This window comes from Myotis davidii, unplaced genomic scaffold (assembly GCF_000327345.1).
Source record: "Myotis davidii unplaced genomic scaffold, ASM32734v1 scaffold663, whole genome shotgun sequence".
In the NCBI taxonomy this organism is placed as follows: Eukaryota; Metazoa; Chordata; class Mammalia; order Chiroptera; family Vespertilionidae; genus Myotis; species Myotis davidii.
In genome coordinates, this window is record NW_006295816.1 from 1956187 (window position 1) to 1970619 (window position 14433).

The 14433-nt window shown below is 46.3% G+C and overlaps 1 protein-coding gene across 3 annotated transcripts in view; it reads left to right on the forward strand.

Moving 5' to 3' along the window:
• The window catches only part of RBM6 (RNA binding motif protein 6), a 57635-nt gene that overhangs the window by 15039 nt on the left and 28163 nt on the right, over nt 1-14433 (forward strand). The window contains exon 5 of one of the 3 annotated variants that reach the window (XM_006770455.2): nt 4628-4701. The exons of the other annotated variants lie outside the window; for them this stretch is intronic. Within the exon in view, the coding sequence (XP_006770518.1) occupies nt 4628-4701 (74 nt within the window). The remainder of the gene's footprint in view (nt 1-4627; nt 4702-14433) is intronic. 3 annotated transcript variants of the gene reach the window in all.

Here is a 14433-nt window from a genome sequence, read left to right on the forward strand (position 1 = left end):
ATTCTGGAGTTGATAATTATTTATCAGGGCTTTGTGTTCTGTACCTTGTTCCCCATAAGCACCTGGTTAGATTTTCTCACAGATACTTTTTGGGGAACAGGCAACCACATGCTTAATGAAGAGACAAGAGTCCAAATATTAATTTTATCTTTATAGATGTTCTCCCTTTGCCTTGTTCTCATTCTCAGCTGCCAAAAAAAAGTATAAGAGCATTCATTCGCATTTCTATGAGAAATGGATAGTTTCAGGTTAGAAAATGGAGTAAGATGTGCTTTTGAATAGTCATGGAAATAAGCACTAAGACCCGTCAGCCCACCAGACTTCTTCCCAGCGTATGATGGAGGAAGGAAAAGGAAATAAAAGAGACCTTTTGTTCCTCTCGGTAAGAACACATCTGTCTGTGTGACAATGAACACGGAGTTTGCCATCCTTTTTTTTTTTAGTTTTTATTTTTGAGTTGTCATCTTGATGGTTCTACATGGTTCTGACTGCAGGGTTGGTTGGTTGTTTTCAGAATGTTTAGGTCTCTGGTGTAATGAATACCTTCTGTGTCTACTAAAACTTTTCCTGTGGATTATAAAAGCTTAATTTTCTCAGTGTAACAATCCAACCACTGTAATTATTTTTGTATACAGTTGTGTTGCCTATGTCATTTTTAAATTTCTATGTATTCACCTGTGCTTGCTCAACTCCTCTCCTCCATCCTCCACCTCCCCTTCCCTCTCATGAAGTTAGCGTGGGAGGCAGGGGGTGACTCGGCTGGGGCTTCAGATGGTCTCTATTTCCAGGTTTCTCTGAGTGTGAGCATTCACTGTGCTGGCTCTGATTCTGTTATTTCAAGTCACATATTTTCATATATTATGGCCCTTAAATATGCAAGCCAGCCCTTCATCTGGTGTCATCCAGAAGAGCAGTCTGTGGCAGCGCGGGAGGAAACAGGCATGTGGACTTAACCTGTGTTGAGAGATGGGGTGTTGGAGTAGATTTTGACAATGCATGGTTTTCATCTCCTGGGCTGACTTCTGTCTCTGTCCTCCGAGTTAGATATGACTTTCTATTTAGTCCTAGTCCTTTTTCCTGTACATATTTTATATAATTGTCCTCATTTTTAGAGCTTTTAAAATATATTAAGTATCCTATATCAAGTATTTTACCATATTGTCATTTTTTTTGTTTTGTTTTGTTTTGTTTTATCCTCACCTGAGGATATTTTTCCTTTGATTTTTAGAGAAAGTGGAAGGGAGGGGGAGAAAGAAACATCGATGTGAGAGAGACACATTGATTGGTTGCCTTCCACGTGTGTCCCAACCAGGGCTGTGGATTGGGCCTGTAACCAAGGTATGTGCCCTTGACCAGAATCGAACCCAGGACCCTTCAGTTCACGGGCTGATGCTCTATCCACTGAGCAAAACTGGCTAGGGCTGTAATTTTTATAGCCATCATTTATAATAAGACTTTGGGTTTTTGTCTTTTCAGAACTTTGACAGCCAGTATAAGTCAGTCTGTGAATGATTGCTTTCTAATTTGCATACTCAGGCCCACTCCCAATGGTTCTGCCGTTGACATTGTGCAGTAAGAATAATTTGTTGTGCTGCAAATTTCAGTATTTCTTAACTATAGACGTGGTCTTGTCTGTGCTCAAGATGTGGGACCCTTTCTGTAAGTGGGCTGCGGGGAATTTGGATTCACATTACTTACATCAGTGTTACAGGGTGAGGCCATACGGTGTAGCGGTCCATAGCATCAGTTTGGATCTGACTGCCTGGGTTAGAAGTCTAGGAGAAGTCTTTGCCTGCTTCACATGGGTAAAATGAGGTAGGAATACTTGCCTCATAGGGTACTCTTGTGAGGATTCAATTAATGTATGTAAAGTAAATATAACTTAGTATCATCATTAATTTTGTTAATTACTGAAAATTCTTATGGTATAACCATGAGTCTTGGACACACAAAATGCCTGGGATCGCCCTAGCCAGCTTGGCTTAGTGGGGAGAGCATAAGTTTTAGGCATTATAATTAAACTTTAAACTTCTGTTCTTGTTTGATAGCTAAAGTTGTGGACAGGAGAAATTGAGCAGAGCATTGAGCTTGTGAATTTAATATTAAATCTAAAGTACATTGTCAGCATACAGTATTGCAGGATTGATGTATAAAGATGTTATTAGATGCTCTTAATGTCTCCTGTGGACCGTATCTTTTCTTTCCCAGTGACTTTAGTATCAAAGTCTGTTTGTCCTTTAGTGAAGTATGAATGTTATCAAGAGTGTTCTCTCTCTCTCTCTCTCTCTCTCTCTCTCTCTCTCCAGATTCTGTATGCTCCTTTGGGCCACAATACTTACTTCTTTAAGCATAGGAAGGAAGCTCAAGGCTTTGCTAGTTTGGTGTTGGTTCCTATTTTCATTTCAGCAGCTGTGAGTTGCTAACCACACTCCTGTACTCTTTCTTGGTGTGTTATGGAGCAGCCATCACATACTTGAGTGCACCTCTGCTTGTTCTGTGGCTACCCCTTATCCCTTTCTGACTGTAAACATGCATTTGAGTGTTTGCAGTAGATATCCTATATAATAAAAGCCTAATATGCTAAGTGTCTGACCATTCGTTCTACCAGTCGCTATGATGCTCACTGACCACCAGGGGGGCAGACGCTGCAACCAGTAGGTTAGCTTGCTGCTGGGGTCCAGCCTATCGGGACTGGGTGAGATGGACCGGACATGCTCTGGAGCCCTCACACGGCCCCTCCCTGGCCCCGATCATGCACCGGTGGGGTCCCTCGGCCTGGCCTGTGCCCTCTTGCAATCTGGGACCCCTCAGGGACCCTGAATCCGTGCACCGGGCCTTCAGTTTGGTGATAAAAAGCACCTTAGTTGCTCTTGCTATTCTACAATGTTTCCCAGGAACACTCAGAGCCTTTACACAGTGCAGAATGTTTTATGTATGAGATGTGCACTGAGTTTGACCAAGAGAATCCATTCCATTGAAAGAAAGTAAGTAACGAAACAATTTCCCTTGCTAAAAGGTACATACAGATACACTCACACCTTTTCTCTAAAGTAGTTCCATCTCTTCCAATAGTTACTAGTCAGAGGAGCCTGGTTCTGTGGTAAGTTTGAGTAGAGGTTGCAGGGGTTACGGTCAAAACTTTGAAATCGGGTAGAAAATTTGAGATTTCTAGCAGTTTTCTTTTATTCTTCCTGGTCATTTCCTAAAATTCAAAGCAAGAATCAACCTATACCGTCGTAACTTTTCTTAATGAACCTGAAGTATTTAACAAGATTATAACTATATTACTATCATGAAACATTTCAGGCCATTCATTCCACACGACAAGGAATCCAACCCATTTTACCAACTTTGGTCTACTTTTTAAGCTATATTTTCTATTACTGTAGGTGTGTTTTTTTATTGTAATTAACTTAATATGATTTGATTTTTGGCTGTTGATGTCTTTTTTGTTTGTTTGTTTTGTTTAAAGTATTACATTTGTCTCCTTTTCCCCCATTGACCCCCAGCCCTTGCTGTCTTGAATCAATGATAGCAGTTTCCTATTATATATATATATACTTTGTACTTAAAATTGCCCTGGGTTTTGTGTTGTTTTTCTTTCCTTGAGTTTTATTTCTCATCGGAACAAACCATATCTTTTTCTTGCTGTTCCGTCTGTACAGTGTCCTCCTAAAGATGAGCTTTATCCTGTGAGGCAGTGGAGGAAGCATGGGAGCCCCTTGTGGAGCATTGACAAGTGTATTTGTATAGTCAGATGCTGGCACCGCAGGGAAACTGCAGGGTGGTTGGGGTTAGAGTTCAGCAGCCTGTAAATCCCATGACTTTGCCGTTTCATGGGTCATGAGAGCCGCAGATGGCACTTGATCAGGAGAAAGGTGAGGGTGTGATAACTGATGGTACGTACCGTTCTTCAATGTGTATTGATTGCTAACCACAGCTGTCTCTCCCCCAGCCTACCCACCGCAGAGCTGTGCATTAGCACAATTTTGGACCCAGCTCTTTGTACTTACTTATGCTTTTACACCTTCTTCCTTTTGTAAAGATTTAGCTGGTTTATGACTTGAGTTGAAACAAGAAAAAAAAGAGGAGGCCTGAAATGGTCTGCCCCCTGCCAGCCAGAAGCCTCCCGTGGCATCCAAACAGAATAGTTGCCTCAGTGTGTCAGCACTTCTGTCTTTGAAGGTGGTTTCTGCTTGAAAAGTGGTGACTATTAGCGTAGCTTTGGGATAATTGCCTCTACTCTCTCGGGATGCTTTTTTCCCTCAGATACTTTCCTGTTCTTACCGACTTTTTCCCCAGAAGATTCAGCTTGTGGTTAAAATGTTTTGGGTCCCCACTTAAACTTTCCGTGGGATGACCCTCTCGGAGCGTCAGTGCTAAAGAGCACAGAGGATCTTCTTGGTTCATAGGAAAAGTCCTTCTGGGAATGACTATCCAGAAACATCCAGGCTTTCCTTCAGTACTTTTTTCTGTTTGGGGTAGCAGCTTTGCCTAGTTTAGGAGAGGGAGGGGCCAGCTGGGAGGGCTTGTGTTTAAGGGGTTCAGAAACAGGGGATTGAAGTGTGTTTTTTGTTTTTGCAAGGCACTAACACCACTCCCGTCTGTATTTAAATGCTGTCCCCAGGTTACGACTATGGCTATGTCTGCGTGGAGTTTTCACTCTTGGAAGATGCCATCGGATGCATGGAGGCCAACCAGGTTGCTTTATACTTCGGTCAAATGATGCTGGAAGGATCTATTTCTATGTATGGGGAGGGAGGGTTTCAAGTGATTAAACTTTGGAAAGGTGACAGAAATTCATGTTTGCAGCACACCACATGCCAACCAAAAAGCGATTATGAGGAGAAACTTTAAAAGAGGCCGGAAGGGTCCTCTGGAGGAGTTAATGGGCGCAGAGTGTATTTTAAAAACCAAAGCCCAGTTGTGGTTGGACTATATTTCCAAGACAGTAGATGGGGAAAGGACAGGTCTGGAGTGCTTCCTCCTGTGGAGTGTGGCTGAGATGGGGATCCTGATGCGAAGAATGATCCTTGGGGGTCTGTGATCTTAAGGCCCTGCCTGGCACAGGAATTCTGGGTCCGTACTCTTACCCAGACCTCGGGCCAAGACCGCTGATGGCAACGTCGATGGCACTCGGTCCTGCCTGCATGTGCTCCTTTCCTACAAGGGCCATCGGGGAGGAGAGCCTCATGGCTTGTTCGTGTGTGTTGCATTAATGGTTGCCCTCTGCAGATGGGAGTTTTGTACTCCAGGTTTTGGCTGCATATGTCAAAGCTGGTGAATCTGAATCTGTACTGCCCTCATGCTTGAAACACCCAGATGTATTCAGCTTGCCACCTCGATCTCTTATCTGAGTCTTAATTAAACCCTGCCTGGTAGTTTTGGGAAGAATTAGGAACTGGATAGAATCCTTCTTGTCTTGGTGTTTCCTTGGGGAAAGTTTTTTGTTTGTTTTTTTGTGGTGTCTTATTTCCTCCAACTGTAAAGTGGGAGAAGGAAGCGTAGTGATACAGTTTGATTTCAGGTACCCACTGCCTGTCCTTAACGGGGTGAGGGTAGTGCTCCCAGAGCCTCAAAAGCAGGCTGGCTCCTCTTGGGCAGCCTCAGGCCCTTTCATTGGCCTTGTCCCGTTCAACTGCTCACACACTGAACCTTTTCCTTCTGTGGCCATCTTCTCCCTTATGGACATGACCTGCTCTCTATCCTGTGGGTGAAGCACTAATCAGAAGGAAACTTGACGTGTCCATCTCCATTGTTAGTGATAGAAACATTGCTGGATCCTCAGAGAATGACTGGGTTCGGACCTACTCCCTTGACGGAGTTCTTGTTGACTGACTGTTCCGTGTCCATCATTGAATCAGTCATTTAACAGACACTAATATGTGTCAGAAACTTCTACCTTCCAGTATTGGGAGAGAAGAATGAAGGTCTAATCTGTTTCTTTATGGTTGATTTCTTCCTGACAATCTGTCCTAATTCGAGAGCATTCATTTAATTCATAATGATCTTGTTCTGATCAGTGAATAGTCTTTAAATCCTTTGCCTCTGCACTGAGCAATGCTTTGAGTGGTGGAAACATAAGTGGGGGCTATGGCAGATGCCATCGCTTTTGCACCATTCCCTCATTTCTCCTAGAGAGGTGTTGCTTTATATTCGAGCTCTTTAACCTTTGCTCTCAAAACATAAAGCAATGTTGTGCCTTAACTGCTGCTTCCCTCCATCCCTACCAAACAATCTTATCGAAGGCACCCAGCCCCCTAAAGAGTAGTGCCAAATAGAAGTAGGGCAGTCTTCTCTAAAAACAATGTTTATCCTCAGGGCTTCTCTTAGAGCCACACCTGGGAACATGTGCATTTACACACACAGTATCTCTCTTCTCACCCATACCACCCCGTCTGTGGTCACTCCGGGACTTCAGGTCCCTGCTGAGTGATCCTTGCCCAGTGAATGGGACAGCAGAACAAACCAGGAGCAGGCCCAGGGTTCTCTCAGGTGTGAAACAGTGTTTGGACTGGTAAACGTTTTCTTTTTTTAAACATGTTCTTACCGATTTTTAGAGAGAAAGGGGGAGAGAGAGAAACATCTGTCAGCTGCCTCCTGCATGCCCCCTACGGAGATGGAGCACAGCCACCCAGCATGTGACCTGACCAGGAGTCAAACCAGGGACCTCTCGCTGCACAGGACAACATTCAGCCACCTGAGCCACACCTGCCAGGGCGACAGGTAGACATTTTCATGCATAGGGTTCCATACAGCTCTCTGCAGGAGTAAATCTAAGGGCAGCCCTGTCTTGTGGGGCCTTATAATCTCAGACTAAGAAAGGTGACAGAGATTATGAGGTACTCAGGATCCCATAAATGTTCTCTCACACTCCAAATTTTTGTCTGATACCATTTTCAATGTTCTTTGGAGTTATTTCTTAATGAGACATCACTACATCCATTCGACTCCTTTTCCTGGTCCTGGGACTGAGGGCTTCCTGCTAGCACTGCCCCGCAGCAGTGTCCTCTTGCTGAGCGACATAGCCGTCACTGTCCAATCAGCATTCTGTTAGTAGCCTTTACCGCAGCTTGGCATGTGTGCAGTTGGTTTTTATGAGAAATTTTTTTGAGAACGGGATCTTCAGTGAAATAGTATAGAGCATAGAAGAGAGGAGTGAGTGCAGGCTCTGCCTTCTGGTATTACTTCCTAGCTGGGTTGTCTCTGGCAAGTTTTTTAACCTTCCTCAGCCCCGTTCCCTGTGTCTTCAGTACCTCACGGGGCTCCGGTGTGGATCAGGTGAGGTGGTTCATGATGCCTGCCGTGTGCCAGGCTCACCTTTCTGGATGTCGGAGATGCTGCAGTAAACGCGACAAATTGGATAACTTCTGTTTTAGTGCCTAAGCAAGTAGGCAGATTAAAACCAAACATGATAGTGCTGAGCGCTATAAAGATAATGAGCACGGCGATGAGAGATGCATGGCGGGTTCATGGAGGACTTTAGATGGGGTGCTCAAGGGCACTTCTTGAGGAGTGGCTCTTGGTGAAAATATGTACAGAACATTTTGCATATCTCCTGGTACCTAGTAAGCATCTGAAATCAGACATCTCCTCCTCCCCCTTCTTCATGTCAAGTAATTTCCAGTCATAATTCTAGGAAAATAAGTGTTCATATCTGGATATTCTTTAAGAAAATGGATGCGGATCAAGCTCCCAAGAACACAGTAGTTCAAAATCTTCTGCGAGGTATAATAATGTGAGGGAATAAGTGCTCATTCCTTCAGGTGCATAAGCCAGGGTTCATGGAAGATGAGTGTCTGTCTGTTCGTCCATTCTCCTCCCCTCAGGTTTTACTTACAGACCAGATCGTGCAGATGCTGAGACCTCTGCTGGGCACCTCTGAGTAGAGTCTGTTTGCTTCTGAGGAGGTTTCAGTGGAATCTTTGGATGGAGGTTTTTTTGTTTAATATGTTTTTTTATTTTTTAGAGAGAGAGGAAGGGAGAGGGATATAGAGATAGATTGATGAGAGAGAAACATGGATGGGCTGCCTTCCGCACTTCCCCTGCTGGAGGTGAAGCCTGATCCCAGGCATGTGCCCTGACCCAGGATCCAACTGGTGACCTGGTTCATAGGGCGAAGCTCGAACACCAGACCACACCGGCTGGGCTGGGTTGAGTTTTCTATAACTCTCCGCTAGCCTGACTCTCGATGTGAAATTATTTTTATTTATCATTGACTGACATTTATAGGTCTGCCAGCTTGCTTTGTCAGATATTATGTATGCCTTAATGAGGTTGTCTCTGTGGTGGCCAAGGACCCTCCAGCCCTTTCCCGGGCCATCACAGAGGCACAGCTGCAGTGGCTCTGCAGCAGCACAGAGCCGGGCTCATCGGGCATCGCTTAGCCAGGCTGTCTGTCGCCTCAGGCCTTCACCTTTGTGTAGGAAGAGGTGGAGAGCCAGCCAGCCCTTGTATTCCAGCCCCTCCTGGGGATTTGCTTCTAGCAGTGTGTATTGCCTTGGCTTTCTTTGTTGTCCCAGGCCCTGGAGAGAGGCTAAATATTATCTCCTTTTGATGGGTGTGCAGATGCAGGGGGACTTGGGAGGGGAGCTAGAAGCATTGAGTAGAGAATGATCCCTTTAGTGGAGTCCTTGCTCTCTCAGACAGTTGCCATTTGTTCTGTAGGAATTAGCATTTTATTTTCTCAAATTTGCAGGTGTGATGTTTGCTGCCTGTTCATATTCGATCAAATATTCACTAAAATTCTCCTATAAATGATAGCTCTGGGAGAAGAATTAATTTCCCTGGAATTTTTACTCAATTTTCTTAGCATCAGTGGCCTTTTGTAGCCAAAGAACTTGGCTCTATGATGTAATCAGCTTGACTTCATGAAGTGCAAGGAAAAGTTTTATCTCCTGACATGGAAATTCTGAGAGATGCTGGCCTTTTCGGGTGTGGGAGCAAAAGGCTGGGGGATACATGAAAATTTATGTTATTGTGCCAACAAAGGTAAGAAAGTTTGGGTGTTTGAGAATACCAGGGTGGCCAGGGTGTTTCTGAAGGCACGTGAAGGAAGCCACATCTTAGGTGGGACCTGCCCTTGTGATGAAGATGAGATCACTTGTTGAAAGCTTAGCTGGGAGCGTGGGAAACTGTTAGCAGTAGAAATACTGCCAGGTCCTCAGAGAGCGACTGGAATAGGAGCATATCCCCTTACAGCAGTGATGGCGAACCTATAACACGTGTGTCAGAGGTGACACGCGAACTCATTTTTTTGGTTGATTTTTCTTTGTTAAATGACATTTAAATATATAAAATAAATATCAAAAAATATAAATCTTTGTTTTACTGTGGTTGCAAATATCAAAAAATTTCTATATGTGACACGGCACCAGAGTTCAGTTAGGGTTTTTCAAAATGCTGACACGCCGAGCTCAAAAGGTTCGCCATCACTGCCGTACAGAGTTCCTGTTGACTGTCTTGTGAGTATGGTCAGGGCACTGGAAGTCTAGCCTGTGGCTTTAAAACTCTAAGCTCTGATAAGCAGCCCCTGGCTTTGCCATGCCTCAGACTTTCTCCTGTAATTATACGAGGTGCTCTAAAATGGATTCAGTTTAATTGTCTTGAATTTGAAAAATAAACACATCATTTGGAACTTCCAGTGCGTTAAGAGGAACTTCCAATGTGTCTCCTATGATGAGGTTTTTAATATTTTTGCCAGACATGTTACGGTTCATTTCTGTGAGTTGATGTGCAAAGTACTTTGTGGGTTTTTGGAACTTGATTATATGCAATTATTGAGGAAACAGGCAGGATATGTGTCATTCTAAGTAACTGGCTCAGGGGCTATAGGGAGGCACAGTTCAGTTTGTGATCTTGACTATAATTTTGATTTATGACTGTATCTACCTCCAGACAGTAAGGCTGGCACAGGAAGGTCTCCACCGTCATCACTTCCTAGCTCTTCTGTAACTTCTGCATCTGTTTCCTCGTCTGTGAAATACTGGGAGAGGGATAACCATTGTGCCTGCCTCAGAGCAGTTGTGAGGTTAGCCTCTGTAATGTGTGTGAAGGGCTCGGTACAGTGGCAAGCACGTGGTGCTCAGTAGTGAAGTGATTCTAGAACAGTGGGCTCTGCTTGGTGGTCCCCCTTTCCTTGGCTGCTTAACCACCTCTTGGGAATCAGATCCTGAAAAGCAGCAGCACTGCTTGGGTGGCAGCTGACTCCCCTGGTGCTGCTCCCATGGCCTCCCATGACACTGGGGTGTCTAGACTGAAAGGGAAACAGGCTGGGTAGCCCTCCTGTGGCCTCTGAGGGATGCATACACAGCACCCAGGCATGTGAGGGCGGAGGACCATGCCATTCCAGCACTTCGGCACTGGAGAGCCTTGTTGTTTCTGATAGTTCTTTTATCACCAAATTTTCTTAGGCTACAGGTGGCATTGAATGTTGTTAGGCATCTTCTCCATCTGCATTGAACTTGCAGGTTATTCTATATAATAAAGAGCTAGTATGCAAATGGTCATCACACCCTCACGCCATAATGGCTCAGACACTCAAACACTGGGGAGAGGGGAATGAGGACCAGCCAGGCTGCAGCCCGGAAGAGGGACAAGCCGCCCACCCCATAGTCCCGGGTGCCAGTGGCTGTGCCTGCGGCCCAGGAGAGGGATAAGCCGCATGCCGTGTGGTCCCAGGTGCCAGTGGCAATACCCATGGCCTAGGAGAGGGACAAGTCGCCCGCCCTGCGGTCCTGGGTGCCTGTGCCTGTGGCTGCAGCCCAGGTGAAGCTATCTGCCCACGGTCCCCTGTGTCTGCAGCCGGCCCAGATCCTGGGTACCTGTGGCCAACCAGAGGGAGGGAAGCCCTGGTCCCAGGTGCCTGCAACCGGACGGAGGAGGGAATCCTGGGTCCCAGGTGCAGGGCAAGGCAGAGGCGGTTAGGGGCAATCAGGTCAGCAGGGGAGCAGTTAGGGGTGATCAGGCAGGCAGGCAGGCATAGGTGTTCGGGGCAATCAGACAGGCGAGAGGTTAGGAGCCAGCGGTTCCGGATTGCGAGAGGCAGTCGGACAACCCCTGAAGGGTCCTGGATTGGAGAGGGTGCAGGCCAGGCTGAGGGATCCCCCTCCCATGCACAAATTTTGTGCACCGGGCCAGTAGTAATATAATAAACTCTCTTATTCTTCACAGAGCCAAGTGTTCAGGTGTTGTTGATACTGCTGTAATTAGCTAGTCATCATATATAACAAAAGGATAATATGCAAATCGACCGAATGACGGAATGATCTATCGCTATGATACGCACTGACCACCAAGGGGCAGACGCACAACACAGGAGCTGCCCCCCTGGTAGGCAGTGTGCTCCCACAGGGGGAGTGCCACTCGGCCAGAAGCCGGGCGCACGGCTGGCGAGTGCTGCGGCAGTGGCGGGAGCCTCTCCCACCTCCGCTGCAGGTGGCTGGTATAGAGCTAGGGGGTCCTGGACTGCGAGAGCCCTGGACTGCGAGAGGGATGTGTGACTGCCAGCTTAGACCCGGTTCCCGGACATCCTTGGAGGGGTCCCTGACTGCAAGAGGGCGCAGGCCGGGCACGTTTCACACTCCCCAGGGAGCCACCAACCCATTCATCTCTGCAGGCCACTGGGGGAAGGGGCCCAACCAAGGGGAAGGTGGATGCATGCACAGTGAAGTTGGAGTAACATAGGGAAGGTACTTGCCTATAGTCCAGCCTGGGGAACTGCATTGGCCAGCGTGGGCAAGGCCACTGCAAACCTGCCAACATTTGGGAATACATCATCCCCCAAAGCAAAGGAGCCTCCTCTCTTGGCTCTCTGGTTCTTTTGGCTTTGCTCCTGCCTGTGTTCCCTCCATAGACACATAGTCATGTGGTCATGCTGACCCCACAGACAGTGGACTGATGGAATGCAGGGGGAACACAAGCTAAGCTGGCCTGGTGCTAGACTAGACTCCACTCCAGCATGGAAAGGAAACTCTGGACACTGGCTTTGACTCCAGCTCTAGGTACACTTCTTCCTTGGTGGACATGGAAGATGGGACCTTGGAAGCTCAGGGGTGTAATTCCACAGAAATAAAGTTTTCTACAACCTCATCCTCCTGTGCTAATATCATAAAATTATTTTTCTTGGCATATCTTAAGAAATCTACCCTCACCAGTAACCGGTGGTGATGAGGACCTGTCCCTACCAATAACATTGTCATTATAGCCTCTCGCTCGTCTTATATGAGCTAGATAAATCCTATATAATAAAAGCTTAATATGCTAAGTGTCCAGTTCGTTCAACCACTCAAAGCATGATATGCTAATAATATGCTAAGGCTGCTCAACTACTCGCTATGACATCCACGGACCACCAGAGGGAAGACAGTTGACCGGTTGACCAGGCACTATGAGTGCACTGAGCACCAGGGAGCAGACACTCTGACCGGTAAATTAGCTTGCTGCTGGGGTCCAGCCGATCAGAACTAAGAGAGACAGGCCGGACATGCCCTGGAGCCCTCCTGCGGTCCCTCTGGCTGGCCAACCTGTGTCCCTCCTCAGCCCCCATCATGCACCAGTAGGGTCCCTCAGCCTGGCCTGCACCCTCTTGCAATCTGGGACCCCTCAGGGGATACCAGAGAGCCAATTTTGGCCCAATCCCGCAGGCCAGGCCGAGGGAACCCACTGGTGCACGAATTCGTGCACTGGGCCTCTAGTATTATATATAATAGAATGTATATGTATAATATGTACATATTTCTTATTAAGAGTATTGATGGGCCCTCGCCAGTTTGGCTGAGTGGATAGAGTGTTGGCTTGCAGACTGAAGAGTCCTGGGTTTAATTCCAGGCAAGGACACATATCTCAGTTGTAAACAATCCCCAGCCCTGGTTGGGGTGTGTGCAGAAGGCAACCAATCAATGTTTCTCTTATTCTGTCTCTCTCCCTCCTTTCACTATCTCTAAAGATTAGTGGAAAAATATCCTCAGGTGAGGGTTAATATTTAAAAAAGTATTGATCGTATGACTGATAACCATGGATAATCTTACCTGGATGATAATTATTTTTTATCTCACATGGTGAGGTGCTCTTCTGGTGGATTGAGAGGATGCTCTGGAAGGGGATAGCTTAAGCTATCCTGTCAGTGCTCCCAAGGGAGTCCCCTGCTGGGCAGGGGCTGAGGTTGGGGATGGGAAGGAGGGTCAGAATCAGACCTCCCTCTCCTGGGCACTGTGAGGTTTTAGTTCTGTTCCCCCATGAGAAAGCTGTCATTTGGATGCCTGATACACAGAGAGAGACTATGGGCTAGTCAGCATTAGACCAGGAAACAAGCAGCCAGAGGAAAGGGGAGAGAACGCCACTGGAATGTGTTTTGTGAGACAGGTTCTCAACAGCGGAGGGAGGGAGAAGGGAGGTGATGTTGACACCCCCTCCTCCTCTCCCCAACCATTGGGCATTTAGCAGGGTCATTCTCTTGTCTGTTAGGGCACTGATCCCATTCACAAGGGCTCCACCACCACCAGGTTAAAGAAACAGAACTCTGCTCCCTATGCAGAAGCCCATCCTGCTTCTCTGGGTCTTTACCATTTCCACCATCCCCAGAAGTAGTCACTCTCCTAGTTCTAAGCTTGTAGTCTTTTTGTGTTTTTTTTTGTTCTGTTAATCTCTCCAGAGGATATTTTTTTCCATTGATTTTTCTAGAGTGAGTGGAAGTGAGGAGGAGAGAGAGAAACATGGATGTGAGAGAGACATATCAATTGGTTGCCTCCTGCACATGCCCTTACAGGGGCTGGGGATGGAGCCAAGGTACAAGGTACATGCCCTTGAATGGGAATCGAACCCAGGACCCTTCAGTATGAGGGCCGAAGCTCTAACCACTGAACCAAACCAAGTAGGGCTAAGCTATAGTTTTTTTGAGTTGCTTTTGAGTCTTATGTATATGGAATCACACAGGATGCATTCTTCTACTTGACTTTTATGCTTAGTATTATTTTTGAAATTTATCTAGGGCTGTGGTCGACAAACCGCAGCTCGCGAGCCACATGCAGCACTTTAGTCCCTTGAGTGTGGCTCTTCCACAAAATACCACGTGCAGGTGCGCACGTACAGTGCGATTGAAACTTCGTGGCTCATGCACAGAAGTCGGTATTTTGTGGAAGAGCCAGTATTTGGTGGAAGAGCCACACTCAAGGGGCCAAAGAGCCGCATGTGGCTCGCGAGCTACAGTTTGCCGACCACTGATCTAGGGTATAGCTAGGATGTGTTCATTTCATTGTTGTACAGGTCTTTCAGTATACAAATATAGGTATCACGGTGTATTCATTAGTTCTACTGTTAAAGGAAATGTCTTGTTTTGCTTTTTTTCCCATTTGGGGCTATTTCAAAGTTGTTATTGTGCTTAATGAATAGGTATATTCCTCTGTTAATATATACCCGTGAGTGGACTTGTTGAAT